Raw genomic sequence first — 14,920 nt, forward strand, 5'->3', positions numbered from 1 at the left:
GGGTAACACAGAGACAAAGTAAACGTTTCAAAAGACTGACTTTGTCACGTGAGCGTCAGTGGTCTCTGTGATTGGTCCACAATCACCAATTGGGTCCAGGAACTCCACCTCAATTGCAATGCAGTGTCCTGGACTAGGGAAACTATGAGAGGCATTGAGGACAAATAAATTCATCATAAGGATGCAAAGGGCTTAATGTTAGATCATCAAATTCTTCTATCTTGGCTCTTTCTTCAATAATCCATCCAAAATGCAGCTAGGCTTATAATCCTTACACAATACTCTTCTTCTGCTTCCCCACTCTGGAAACCACTCCACTGGCTCCATATTATATTAAATTTAATTTAAAATCTAGGTACTAACATATAAAGCCTTCCTTAATACTGCTCCCCCATACATTTCTGCCCTCATAACAAAATACTCCTGTATTCGATCTTTACCTTCTTCCCGTGGGCTAAGGCTTTCTTCCTTTTCCCACTTTTAAGACTTCACTTGTGCTGTCCTGTAACTCTGCAACTTACTTCCACCTAACCTCTACCTTTTACCCTTCTGGATATTATAGAAAAGTGTCAAAACCCACTTATTCAGAGAAGTGTACAATCTTTGCAGCTAGAACTCATCCGTCTCTAATACAACCCCCACATCCATCTACAGTTATATCACCCCGCTTTCTCCATATCTTATTTTTCTCTATACCCCTATGCTTGCTAGAGTGTAAGCCATTACCTAATAATAATAATGATAATAATATAGTACCAGTACAGAAAAATGAGTAAACTTAGATTAGTTATTCTGCTTAAACACAGTGTTATGCTGCAACTGTGATTTTATCCTTGTTGCCAAATATAAATGTGGTTTTTAAAAGGGACCTATCTGGCTCCAGCTACTCTGAGCCCCTTCCTTGCGGTATGTGGGTAGGAGGTCCCGCTGATATTGGTGGGCATTCCTGACGTCGTTGTTGGTGACACACCATTTTTGGAGGGGAAGTAGGGGGAGTGGGGAGTGCCACAGCTCCCGTGACCCAGATTTCCCCCCCCCCGCAGTGACCAGACGAACAACATCCTTATTGATCAGAGGATCTCCCTAGCAAAAAGAGGAACAACGGGGCAGCTACTTAGGACAGTGCCTTAAACTTGGGACTGTCACACAAAAACAAGGGCTGTTGGGACGGTTGTACGCTGCAGTTTTGTGGTGTGTATGAGCACCTTCTAAGACTTCATACAACACACACATACTGCAAGGCAGGGGCATACTTACACGTCTTAGGCAAGTGACCTCATCACCCACTGACATCTCTTTATGCAACTGGGTTAGGTAATTTAGCGCTAATTTATTGGGGAATATACGTATAAACATTTTCCGCAAATTAAGCATACATTATTGTCGTAGACATTCGTAAATCATGGACGAAAAACAAACTAATCATGTTCACGACTTCCCCAACTTGAACACAGCGCATCATGTGACTCACTCAGGATGATGCCTGTCATGTGACAAGAATCGCGTGCCTCCCTTCGCCTCCCGACTCTCCATTACAGAGCCAGTGGAGCGGGTGTATGACGTCACGCGTGTCATATGACCAGCCCTCAGCCACAGCGTTTTGCAGCCGTTGGGTTCCGGGAGTTGCAGTGGCCGTGATTACTTGGGTAGAGGCTTTCGCATTCTCCGCATCTCCCTTCTTGTCCCGGCGGCACCATGCTGGCCCTCATTAACAAGCTGCTCGATTGGTTCAAGTCATTGTTTTGGAAGGAGGAGATGGAGCTCACGCTTGTTGGGCTGCAGTATTCCGGGAAGACAACCTTCGTTAACGTCATAGCGGTAAAAAAAAAACAATGCTCGAGCTTTCACATCAGGGGCCTTCCATCTCTTGAGATCCTCCAGTCACATAAACACCCCATGTCCCTTTTCCCTTTACCTGTCGTGTACATATACCTGAGCCTGGCCCTTTCCCTAATCGCTCTGTTGCCTCAGACACCCCCTGTCCTCTCTCCATGTATCTCTCCCCCGGTTCTGCCTACACCCCCAGCCTGTACACCCCCAGCCTGTACACCCCCAGCCTGTACACCCCCAGCCTGACGTGCCCTGCCTTCTTTGCACACTACTGCTGCTTCCCCAGGCTCCAGTTCCTGTATGCAATTCTTGTACTCTCTCAATGTTTACTCTGGATGTTGCAATGAATTTTAGTTGCCTTTTGAGAATGAAGAACATATTGTTTCTCCCCGCTGCCTCTGGTTATATTTTGTCTTTAGTTTAAGGGGTTTTTTTGTTGTTGTATGCAGTATTTTTGCAATGGTTTCTGTTGGTTATATTTATAAAGCCATGTGGTATAATCATGCACGGCACGCAATATTTGGTTTGAAAAACTAGGTTGCTGTCAAAGTTTTTAGCCGTGCTTATTGCATAAAAAACTTGATAGCATTTCCTGTTATTGTTTACTTCTACATCGCTTTTTGACACAGTATTTTATTGTTGAAAAATATCTACTTTTTGTTTACATTAAAACACTTTTCATTTTCAGTCTGGGCAGTTTACAGAAGATATGATTCCCACCGTTGGTTTCAATATGCGCAAAGTAACAAAAGGGAATGTTACTATCAAGGTAAGGGTGCCTCCTCTACTCCCAATCATTCTTGCTATTTGTTTTGGTCAGAAAATCAGATACTTTTATAGGTGTATTCCGTGGTTCTTTAAGAAAGAGATTGCATTAGCTTTGTCAAACATAACTGCTGTCTCTTAAACTTTATATGCCCATTTGGTGGATGGGTCCAGCACCAAAATCAGTGGCATACAGTCTATGGCAGCGTTTGCCTGACTATTTTACATTGCTTTAGTAAGTAATTCTTGTTAAACACTATTAACATGTTAAGCAGGTTCTGAAGTTTATTTGCGGGTGAAGCACTGCTATATGGGCATAGATGTGCGTCGGACAGAGTGTGATGCTGACCTTGGTCTATTATAGTGATGGTTCTATACATAGGCAAGCAATATAATACATATTGTAACCTTATTGAAATATATAAGCACTTAATATAACTTTAAGTTTGCTACATTCTACAATATAATTATATCTCATAACAACTGGATAACTGAAAATAGTATGTTCTTGGTAGATATGAAAATATTTGGAAATTCATTGCCATATTCAGCTGATTAGGAGTTCCAATTTACTTTTGCTCTCTGCCTTTTTTGTACAGCCGCCTCCTTTTTATTGATGAAAGGGGAATTGCGAATGGCAACTTGGCGTAAAAATTACGTCTTGTTTATTCCCTGAATCCTCCTTTATGGGGCAGTGATATTTGGGTGACATGTTTGTTTCACACTTTCATGAATAACACTACTGATGCTTTAGGTAAAAAAGCAACTTTTAACCTCCCTGGTAGTAAAGATATGTTGTTACTCACATGTCAGTTCTACCATATTATGTATCTGAATTAGAACATATTCCTTTTCATTTAAAATATGCTTCTGAATATAAAACAAGTAACAAGTACAATTCAAGTAACACAGCCAGAAGTTGGCATGAGTATCCCCTTAAGGACAATGGGCGGTCCCTAAACCCATTGAAAACAATGCATTTTGAGCCCGTACATCAGGGGTGGGCAATTAATTTTCCCATGGGGCCACATGAGAAATTGGAATGGTTTTAGAGGGCCAGACCTCTACAAACTACAAACTCCGAAGCCTTGTCCATTTTGTTAACTTATGTGCTGTTTAATAAAGTTATTCAAGCCTACGTCATTGGTAGAGGTGCTTGAATAAGTAAGGCCTGAATAACTATTAGCACAGCACAGAAGTGAACAAAATGAACAAGGCTTCGGAGTGCATACCGTATTTTTCGCTCTATAAGACGCACCTGCTGATAAAACGCACCTAGATTTTAGAGGAGAAAAAAAGAAAAAATATTTTGAGCTAAAAAATGGGCTAAAATATTTATTACAATAACTGAATAAGCTATGAACACAGTAAGACACACGCAGTAAGACAGACACAGTAAGACACACACAGACACAGTGAGACACACACAGACACAGTGAGACACACACAGACACAGTGAGACACACACAGACACAGTGAGACACACACAGACACAGTGAGACACACACAGACACAGTGAGACACACACAGACACAGTGAGACACACACAGACACAGTGAGACACACACACACAAACACAGTAAGACACACACACACAGTAAGACCTCCCTCCCTAACCCCCCTTCTCAGTATCTCCCCTCTAACTCCCTAACCCCCCCTTCTCAGTATCTCCCCTCTAACTCCCTAACCCCCCCTTCTCAGGATCCCCCCCCCCCGCCCCGGTCACTTACCTTACTGTGTTGGAAGCGTGAGGCGTTTGTCTCGGGTGCCGGCGCTTCACTGCTGATCGCCGGCGTCTGACGTCATATGCCGGCGCCCAGCGTAAAGCGCCGGCACCCGAGACAAACGCTTCCAACACAGGAGTTTAAGGTAAGTGACCGGGGCGGGGGGGGACACCGGACTCATTGGTGAGTCACCAGGACACTCTTTGCGGGCCGGTCCGAGCTATTCAGCGGGCCGGATGTGGCCCGCGGGCCGTGCTTTGCCCAGGTCTGCCGTACATGTACGGACTTTGTCATTAAGGGGTTAAACCATGCTAAATTGAGTCCAAGGTTTATTGTGATTTAGTTTGAATTCACAGCATTCATAATTGTGTATCATTTAAAATCAGATGGTCTTTAAGTCAGCAGGGCTTTGTGCAAAAGTGTTATCTTCACAATACACACTTAAGAAGGAGGGTGGTGGTACAAAGGGTGATCTTTAATGGGCAATAGTAAACCCCGGCATCTAAAAACACTAAAACGTAACATTTACACAATCAATACATAAGGTGAATATCACTGTGTTTGCACACACTAAAAAGAGGATCAAAGGTGGCTATTACTTTCCTTGTCTAGGATCAATCCATTAAATATAAGCAGTGTGGATCCATGTTCTTCTTGAGTCTACAATTACCTCAGGAGAAACTGGGAAAACAGATTTACACAACATGTATAATTTGATATGTTTATGTATGTTTCCTTTAGTAGTTATACACTCAACACCTTTTAGTTTAACCTAATACCTTTTTCTTGGAAAACACCCTTAATCAACAGGTCGTACTGACATGCTTATCAACTCTATCATTTCCTATATTTGTATCAGACATCCTAAGAATACGGCTGAGCTTAAGCAGTACTGTAAGGAGCGATGGTCTAAAATTCCTACCGAACGTTATGTAGGTCTGCGGCTACCAGAAGTGCTTGTTTGAGGCTATTGCTGCCAGGGGAGGTTCAAGCAGTTATTAAATCCAAGGATTCACTAACTTTTCCTCCCAGCACTATGGATGTTTAATGAGTATTTTCACAGGCAATGGGCCTGACTGAGACAGTGGGAGTAAAAGGGTTACATAGTTATATAGGCTGAAAAAAGACATGCGTCCATCAAGTTCAGCCCTTCCTATATCTGTTAATTTGTTGCTATTGATCCAAAAGAAGGCGAAAAGCCCCAGTTTGTCTCTTTCCAATTTTGCACTAACCAGGGAAAAAAATCCTTCTTGACGCCAAAATGGCAGTCAGATTTCTCCTTGGATCAATAGCTGTTTCCCCATAATTAAAGATTATATCCCCGAATATTATGTTTTTCCAAGTATCCATCCAGTTGCTGTTTAAACGTCTGTCAGTTCAGACTGATAAAACTACCGTATTTTCCGGCGTATAAGACGACTGCGCGTATAAGACGACCCCCAACTTTTCCAGTTAAAATACAGAGTTTGGGCTATACTCGCCGTATAAGACTACCCCTCTACCTAGTATACAACAACCAGCCAATCACTGCAAGCGGTGTAACTTACTGGTGATTGGCTGGTTGTTGTATACAAAGCCTGCTTGGATTGGGTGGGTCAGCTCTCCCTAACATATTCCTGTCCACACACACACACGTATAGACATACACTGCCCTCACACACCCCTTCCTTTACACACCAGCTTACAAACACACACATACACGTACACTGCCCGTACACACACACACACACACACACACACACACACACACACACATACTAACATACGCCTGTCCATACATACACACACACACACACACACACACACACACACACACACACACACACACACACACACACACACACACACACACACACACACACATATATATATATATATATATATATATATATATATATATATATATATATATAATACACACACACACACACACACACACACAAATACCTAGACTGCATCAATAGCCGGCGCGTAGTGATTGGGGAGCACGGAAGCCGAGGTCTGAAGTGCCAGACCTCGAGCTCCCTAATGTTGGGCTAGTTAGAGGGAGGTCGTGATCTCCCCAACCAGCCCTGCTCATCGGGCACCCGCTGATTAGGGCTAGTTGGGGAGATCACGATCTTGCACCTACCTCGGCGCGGCCCTGAAGACCGGCCCAGGGGAGGCGGCTCCTCCGCTCGCACCCCTCCCCTAGAGATACGCTACAGTTTTAGGGTCTTCGTGGGGAATCATGATTCTCCGGCTTGGTAAGTTTCAGCACCCGGCGTATAAGACGACCCCTGATTTTCATGGGTTAAAAAGTCATCTTATACGCCGGTAAATGCGGTACCTCTGCAGGCAGAGAATTCCACATCCTTATTGTCCTTACTGTAAAAAAAAAAAAAAAAAAAACCCTTTCCTCTGCTTTAGACTAAATCTCCTTTCTTCCAGTCTGAACGCATGACCACGTTTCCTATGCATAGTCCTGTTTATGAACAGATTTCCACACAATGGTTTGTATTGGCCCCGAATATATTTATATAATGTTATCATATCCCATCTAAGGCACTGTTTTTCTAAACTACACAGATTTAAATTTGTTAACCTTTCTTCATAACTAGTGCTCTATTCCTTTTTATTAATTTTGTAGCTCACCTCTGCACCCTTTCTAGTGCTATGATATCCTTCTTTAGAATAGGTGCCCAAAATTGCATAGCATATTCAACGTGCGGCCTTACCATTGATTTATACAGAGGTAAATATTATATTTTTATCCTGCAAATTGATGCCCCTCTTCATACATGAGAATACCTTACTGGCCTTAGCAACTGCTGACTGACATTGCACATTGTTGCCTAGTTTGTTGTCTATAACAATTCCCAAATCCTTCTCATTTGTCGTTACCCCTAAATCACTACCATTTAGGGTGTAGTTTGCTTGTGCATTCCCTACCCAAAAGTGCATAACTTTACATTTATCTACATTAAATTTCATCTGCCATTTGTCTGCCCAGTCCCCCAGTCTATCTAGATCCCTCTGCAGCACAGTAATGGTTAATACCAGGTTCCTAGTTGCCTGTTACCATTCCCTGCAACCATCAAATTAACACCTGAACTATCCAGTATTATTGCCTCAGCACTACCATTCACTGCCACCACCAAGACTTTATATCCAGGCATCTTGGGTTACCTTTAATAATTAGACATGCATAATAAACTCATTTGTAACGTGTTTTACTTCAGCTTTCTTCAGAGTAGTAATGTCACACAGTGCTGTGTACACAAATATCGGAAGAAAAGTTACAACTTGACAGAACAGTCCATAAAATGAGAGGGAAACAAGAAATCCCTAACTTAGTTTCCATTATATGAGTCCTTCAGATGGTAAAGTTCTCTTTGAAGTGGGTAAAAAGAGATTTTAATTTTTTTTTTTTTTGTATTCTCCAAGATCCATGTCAAAGAGGCCAGATCCCCTGAGCGTTACCTGGAAGATCCAGAGTTTTGGCCTGGCAGGTTATAACCCACTCAGGACAGTCAGGGATGCTAGTGAAGGTGAAATAAGGCTTCCCAAAACTGACAAAATTATGGCAAACCATAATTTTGTCAATCACACTTCTCATATTTTTGTGAATGTGTAGACATATAAATAACCCAAATATGCTGTGTTTAACTGTTTGCAAAGTAGCTATTCTCGCAAGACATGACAGCAACAGCTCCATGGGTATGTTGGGTATCCAACAAAAGAATAAAACCCCAGTATACTAAATTTCATATTATGTTGCTGTACCCTGGATAACTCAGAGCAGATGTCCCAGTGTGCTGTATTCCAACCTTTGTTTCTGTGTATGCTCATTCTCTGACATGACCTATGCTTTCATGGATTTTCAGCTCAAGGCAAGTTGAGAAGCAATATCTTCAATGACTGTACCCCTCTTAACATTGCTATTTCTGTTATAATAATCTGTGGAAGCATTTTCTTGTATGTATCAGGCTGCATATGTTTAAAACAAAAACTTTTATTAAACTTTTTTTGGTTGAAATATATGAATTTAATTCTGTTCAGGCTTTGTAAAGGTAGCTTAGATATATAATACGCGTGTTGAGGAAGAGCTGTGCATGTCCTGAGGAGGAGGTATCTTGATAGGTCCTATGGAATATACATAATGTCTGCTTCTTATTGTAACCTAGAAGTGCTACTACATAGATTTAGTTAGTGTATATAAAAGTGACAGATTTGCTTTAATTCTAAATAAGAAAAAAAAAAAAGACAGTGATAGTATGCATGTGTTTGTTTTGGTTTTCCTGCATTTTATTTTTCAATATACGATTCTATGGGGCAGTATATACAAATAAAATTAAGTATATGTGATGTGATCCACAATTTACAACGGACCTTCATGTTTTAATGATTTCTATCATTATTTTAGTTACCTCCTTTTATTAAATCTGGTTTTCACAACTTTAGAAGGGGGTAGAAGCATTGTTATGGTCAGGGCATTGAAAGTAATTTAATCATAATTAGGACACTCTGGCCATCATATGCACTTTAATTCACTGTATTTCCTGCAAACCCATAGTTATTCATCAGAGCCCCCTCTGTGCAGCTGCACCAAGATCCCACATCCTTGACATGCAAGTGGAATACTATATATGTCTCTTTCCATAAACAAGTTATTAAAAAAAAAAATCACATGGATTGTTTATTTTAAAACACAATTTCTTCAGTAAACTAAACATGTGTTGCTTCTGGTGAACAGTAGTATTAAACTTTAATGTCTTTGAAATTGCTCTTTATATTTTCTTAATGAAATACCTATTCCTGTTGGCTAGTGCTCCTTAATTGTACCTTTTAGCTAAAACAACTCCTACCAAGCTACCAATAGAATCTAGGAAGCATGCTGATGTGTCTCAAAAATAAAATGTGGTACAAAACAAATGTATAGATCCGACATGAAAACCAAAATTTGCAACTGCATCCTGGAAATTAAAAGCCAGAATAAATCCATGTAACATTTTGAAAATTAAATTATGTAACTCTACAATAGTTATTGACTTTTAGTGTGCCTAGTGACATTTTATCAACTATGTTGGTGTGACAGTATGGGACACTTTTTAGCTCAAGAGCTTCCTCAAAAATTTGGGTGTGATTAGGAATTCTAGAAGGTAAGCTTGTATTACTCTGAACGATGCGGACTCAAGGAAGCGTGCAAGATGGCTACTGCTTAACGTAGGGCATATGCCTAGAAGCCTACAAATTAATATTTTTCAATCTTTATTTCAGGTTTGGGACATTGGGGGTCAGCCAAGATTTCGTAGTATGTGGGAGCGCTATTGCAGAGGAGTTAACGCAGTTGTGTAAGTAACTTATGCAGTTCTATGCATTCAATTCTGATTATACCTAGAATATGGTAATTAACCCTTTTTTTTTTTTACTTTTCCCTGTATTGTATATTAGACCAGCTGAATACCTGGCACATTAAAAGCATACTATGTTTGACAGCTTTTAATGTATTTGGATTCTGTCCTAAATGTTAAAATTTAAATAAAATCTATATATGAAAATTATACAGATTGTTATCTTTCCTTTGTGTTTAGGTACATGGTAGATGCAGCAGACTTGGATAAAGTGGAAGCATCTAAATATGAATTACACAATTTGCTTGACAAGCCACAGTTGCATGGAATCCCAGTGAGTTTACGAACAGGTCTTATTTACAGAAGTTTAGTTTCTATAAATATTATGCATTATTTAATACGTCTTATCTACTAGAGTATTATATTAACACCTTCATACTGTATGTCTGAGTTTTATTTGAAGTTAAACATTTCAACTGTTCAAAAATAAAACAAAACAAGTTGTAGAAAATCTTTGGTTTTAGTTAAATGTGGTTGGAAGCATATCAAAAGTATCTTGAAATAAAAATAAATTGTGTAGGTTGCATCTCCACAGCCCTTGCATAACAGAACACATTTTAAAAAGAATGGGGCTTATTTATGACGCATCTCTTGTGCAAAAGCATTAAATGTGGGGCAGTCTGGAAGGCTATTCATTTGCTTTCCATGGTGAATGCTACGGATTTAGCACTCTGCTGTAGATTTTTTTTGTTTGTTTTTTATTCCATGACTCAATTCCTTGTTTTATTTTCTTGTTTGATGGGAATGAGTTCGATTATTTTCCATCTCAAGAAGTCGCGGAACATGCTTATAATTGGCAGAAAGATTGTCCAAATCAAGCACATAATTCTAAATGTCTGTGGGTTTATCTCAAATATGTGGCAATTGCATACATGTTAATTAAGTATTGTGCAATGCATTCATTGTGATAGTTGCACAGTAGTACTTCCCCATAGGCAGTAAAGAGTATTGCAGGCGCTAGTGTAATAAAACCCACGTCATCTTAAATCTATGATTTCAAACCTCTTACTTTTCTTCTTGCTGATCAGAATATTTTTGTCATGTTTTACAAATTACATGTGTTGTTTCTCCTCCCTTTCTAGGTGTTAGTTCTTGGTAACAAGAGAGATCTTCCAAATGCTTTGGATGAAAAGCAACTTATAGAAAAGCTGTAAGTAACATAGTAAATAGAATTCTGCGTACCAGTATTCCAGAATAATCCCACTTTTCGTCGTTCTCTTTGGCAAACGTGCAGTTTGTATACGTATATATGCGTGCTTTACCCACAGCACCACGAAACAATAAAAAACTTACATTCTCATGGTTTCGTTCATTCGTATTCAGTATGGCTGTACTTACCATGTTTTATCTTCTAGTATGGGGACATTTTATGAATTTTCCATTGCCATTAAGTAGAAAATAGCTTTGCAATTATTGACTGCTGTCTTATAAATGAAGTTCTAAAAGTATCCTGTTTTCCCAATTACTTTTTTCCATTACTGTTAATCTAGTATTTGTGTAAGAATGAGTCACAAGCAAAGAAAAAAAATAGTTATAGCTCTGGATGTTTAAAAACATGGTAATAAGGTTCTCCTAAATTTTGTGAATTTAATTTAAGAATAACACCAAACTTGTGTGTTTATTTTTCAGAAACCTTTCTGCAATTCAAGACCGAGAAATCTGTTGTTATTCAATCTCTTGTAAAGAGAAAGATAATATAGGTGAGATTTTGTGTATATTTCATGTTGAGGCATTATGTGGGCTTCTTTTATTTTTTTTTGTTTTCACTATTTACCTGTCACACAACTTTTTTGAGGGGAGAATGTGTTTGCAGGGATGACTGATTCTTTCACATATTACAGGACCCTGCTTAAAAAAAAAAAAAAAAGTAGAGACCAGGGAGTTAGATCCTGCTAAAGTAATAAGTATTCCTGGGATAAGGAATTGGTGTATGTAATGGTTATATATATTTTTTTCTCTTCTTGGTCACCAGGAAAAAAAAACTATATATATATTTTTTTTATATCGAGATCTGCATTCCTAATAAATATGTACCCAATTAACTACATTACTTGACCCTCTTCAATCTGGTTTCCGCTCTCGACATTTTACTGAGACTACCCTTACTAAAGTTACTAATGACCTACCCACTACTAAATCCAAGGGCCGCTGTGGACCACCCTCTTTTCCTTCAAACTCTTCGTGATCTTGGTCTCAGTGTTACTGCTCTCTCCTGATTCATACCCTCACGCCTTTGTGCCACACTTGACTCTGACCACTTTTTCACCCCCCACATTTAGCCTGCCATCTTAAAAACATTGCTTGCATTTGTCCCTTTCTAACACAAGATGTCACCAAAGCTTTTGTTCATGCCCTTATTCTCTTCTGCCTTGACTATTGTAACCCTGTAATTGCTTTACTAACACCTCTCCCCTCTCAGTGTCTTCATTGACTGCCTGTGTGCTTAAGGAATCATTTTAGAATCCTGACTCTTATTTTCAAAGCCCTTCACTAGTCTCTGAATACACTATTAACCGGTCTCTCCGCTCATCCAATGATCTCCTGTCTTCTCTGATTTCTAGCTATCATGCACACTTGCAAGACTGCTTATGGTCTGCCCCTATCAGTCTTTCCCCCTGCCTTCGGTCTTTCAAGAAATCCCTCAAGACCCACTTCTTTAAGTCTATCCCTAACAAGTGCACCTTACCTCTTGTCTAATACAACCTAGCTCCATCTAGATTATAAACTCATTTGAGCTGGGTGCTCCTCACCTGCTGTTTCTGTAAGTCAAATTATGTTCTATACTACTTATGTCCTGTCTACCCGTTGTACAGCGCTACAGAATATGATGGTGCTGTATGAAATATATATTGTATCAATTTCCCTTCCTAAAGTGTAAATAAAACTACATTGCTCTTTTATGAAGTGGCTAGGGTGTGGATTTTTTTTGCCAGCTGTTATCTATTTGTATGTTTGAGAATTTCCCTCCTACACATCAGCATTTTACTTTTCTTTTTTCAGATATTACATTGCAATGGCTTATTCAGCATTCAAAGTCAAGACATTATTGAGGAAACAGTTACACCTCTTTTCCTGGCTTCCTTTCCATTCTGTCCATTATATCTTGGCGGAAATGAACATCATTACCAGGATTCCTTCTTCATGTGGTGCAAGCTAGCAGGCTTAAACTGCCGGTTTTGTTCTTTTCATTAAGAAGTCAGAGTGTGGTTTGACCCTTTATCGTCTGCCTTTCTTGGCCACCTTGCACTTATACAAGTTGACAGAATATATATTGGATTACTTTTTCTTAAACTATGTTTGCATGTATAAGGTCAGCCATATACAATTAGCTAGTTTGTACAATTGGTGAACAAATTACAAGTTAAAACTGATAATTTTGTGTTCTCCAAGTACAAGAAAATCTGTCTCCTCCTACAATTTCTACTGATAGAAATAAAACTTATGGCATGCAGTATTCTTTTTTTCCGCCATAGATAGAAAACATAGTTGGCAAACCCCCTTGGCATGATTACAGCTTTCATCTTTCTTTTTTTTTTGTTTAAAACCTGGAATTGCATTATATCGAAACTATTAGTAGTATAATACCATGCCAACTTGAATGTGTATGTATTTGCCTTTATTACTTTTAACAAATTCAATGTAAATATGATTATTATTCATCATGGTTGCCTTAAGTGTATTATGCATTAACATTTGTCTGCCAAAGGTATCTTAATGTAATGTAACAATTGGAATAATCTGTAAGCATTGTAAAATTTTGACAGGCTTCATTTCTCTTCACTTGGTCAAGTAAACACTGATTCCTCATCTCCCATCAGTTTTATTTTTGTAGCCTAGTCAAAATAGTGTTCCCTCTGTAATTTGCATTTCTACACAATCCTTTGACTGTCTACATATGTAATCATTTGTTTTATTTCCCTCCATTGGTGCTTCTGAATTTCAAATCTGAGAATGTATCTGCTAATATTGTTTTTTTTGTTTTCTTCAAGGGCCTTTCAGTTTCTCAGTCTGTCTGTGTGTCTCTCTCTCTCTTTCACGAAAGGATGGATGCATCTGATTTGAGTTTTTAGAGACTTTACATACTTTCGGGAAAGCATTCCTTTTTTTTATTTTATGCGTACATTTTCAGGTCCATCAAATAATTCAATGAAATGAATTAATGGTACAAGTCCCTGAAGTATACATTCTGTTTTAGCATTGATTCCTAACCAGTGGTACACTCCTTCTATACATGAAAGCATGTTATCCTCTTTCCCCTTTCATAGAAATTATGGAGCACCTTTTAAAGTACCACAGCACCTTCTACCACACAACATGTGCAGCTGAGCTGTTTCCTTACAGTACATCTTAATTATAGACAGTTCTCATTGTCCTCTGCCTTGCAGGTTCTTTTTGTTTAAGAAGTCACATACTATAGTAGGTTTAAAGAGGTCTAACATATTCCAAATACAAATCCAAGCTCTTAAAAATCACACAGGGACTGGAAGTTTTTTTTCTTTTTCATAAAACTTGACCAAAATGAAACCTAAAACCATGGGCTCTGCCCTTCCATTTGTTTTTTTTTAATAGGAAGCTGACAGTGGTGATCTCAGGGCACATGATAAAGAATGTAATATGTGAAACACTGAGTAATATGTAGATGCCCCCCATGGTGGTATTGACAATGTATTTGTAAATTAAAGTTGTTTGTTCACATTCATCTGTGGTCCAGTTGAATCATCTTGATAGTTGCTTTTTGGTGTTACTCCTACATATGATTGCATACTAGAAGACCCAATTGGAATTTGCAGGGTTTTGTGATGGTTGACTTGTAAATGTTACTGCATTATTATTTCTGTAACTGCATACCATCTATTTACTAATAAATATATTTAGATCAAAGCAATAGTGTTAAAGTGGTGTAAATATCCTGTATAAAAGGCAACACACTTTTTTTAATGAGCAGCCCAACTGTATATATATATTTTTTTCCCCCTAATGGATAGCCCTTAGCGTCATATTTTGAGATAATTAATTTAAAACCAGTCGCCTTATTGGTCAGATGAAATGCTTGTAACATAATCCACTCCACATTGTAAGCTTTACAAATGTAAATGTTTTCTATGCATAAATATGTCAAACATTGCAATAAAATGGGATAGAATATTATGATTTTCCTCCTTGCTCTAAGTGTAAGTTCACTTTTAACAAAAGACAATTCTGCAACAT

General features: G+C 38.8%; 1 protein-coding gene across 1 annotated transcript; it reads left to right on the top strand.

Annotated features, from left to right (window-relative positions):
• The first annotated feature begins 1,512 nt into the window (after positions 1-1,512).
• On the top strand, positions 1,513-13,521 carry LOC128490841 (ADP-ribosylation factor-like protein 8B-A). The gene is made up of 7 exons (XM_053462931.1): positions 1,513-1,818; positions 2,519-2,599; positions 9,579-9,652; positions 9,893-9,986; positions 10,795-10,862; positions 11,342-11,412; positions 12,713-13,521. Exons 1-7 carry the CDS (start codon positions 1,696-1,698, stop codon positions 12,760-12,762), a joined length of 561 nt encoding a protein of 186 aa, XP_053318906.1. The 5' UTR covers positions 1,513-1,695; the 3' UTR covers positions 12,763-13,521.
• Positions 13,522-14,920: the final 1,399 nt, after the last annotated feature.

The sequence above is a fragment of the Spea bombifrons genome, chromosome 4 (assembly GCF_027358695.1).
Source record: "Spea bombifrons isolate aSpeBom1 chromosome 4, aSpeBom1.2.pri, whole genome shotgun sequence".
NCBI lineage: Eukaryota > Metazoa > Chordata > Amphibia > Anura > Pelobatidae > Spea > Spea bombifrons.

Coding starts and splice junctions, on each gene's coding strand:
- LOC128490841 (XM_053462931.1), top strand. CDS start 1,696: ATGCTGGCCCTCATTAACAAGCTGCTCGATTGGTTCAAGTCATTGTTT. Junction 9,987..10,794: donor CACAGTTGCATGGAATCCCA/GTGAGTTTACGA, acceptor CTCCCTTTCTAG/GTGTTAGTTCTTGGTAACAA. Junction 10,863..11,341: donor AAGCAACTTATAGAAAAGCT/GTAAGTAACATA, acceptor TTTATTTTTCAG/AAACCTTTCTGCAATTCAAG.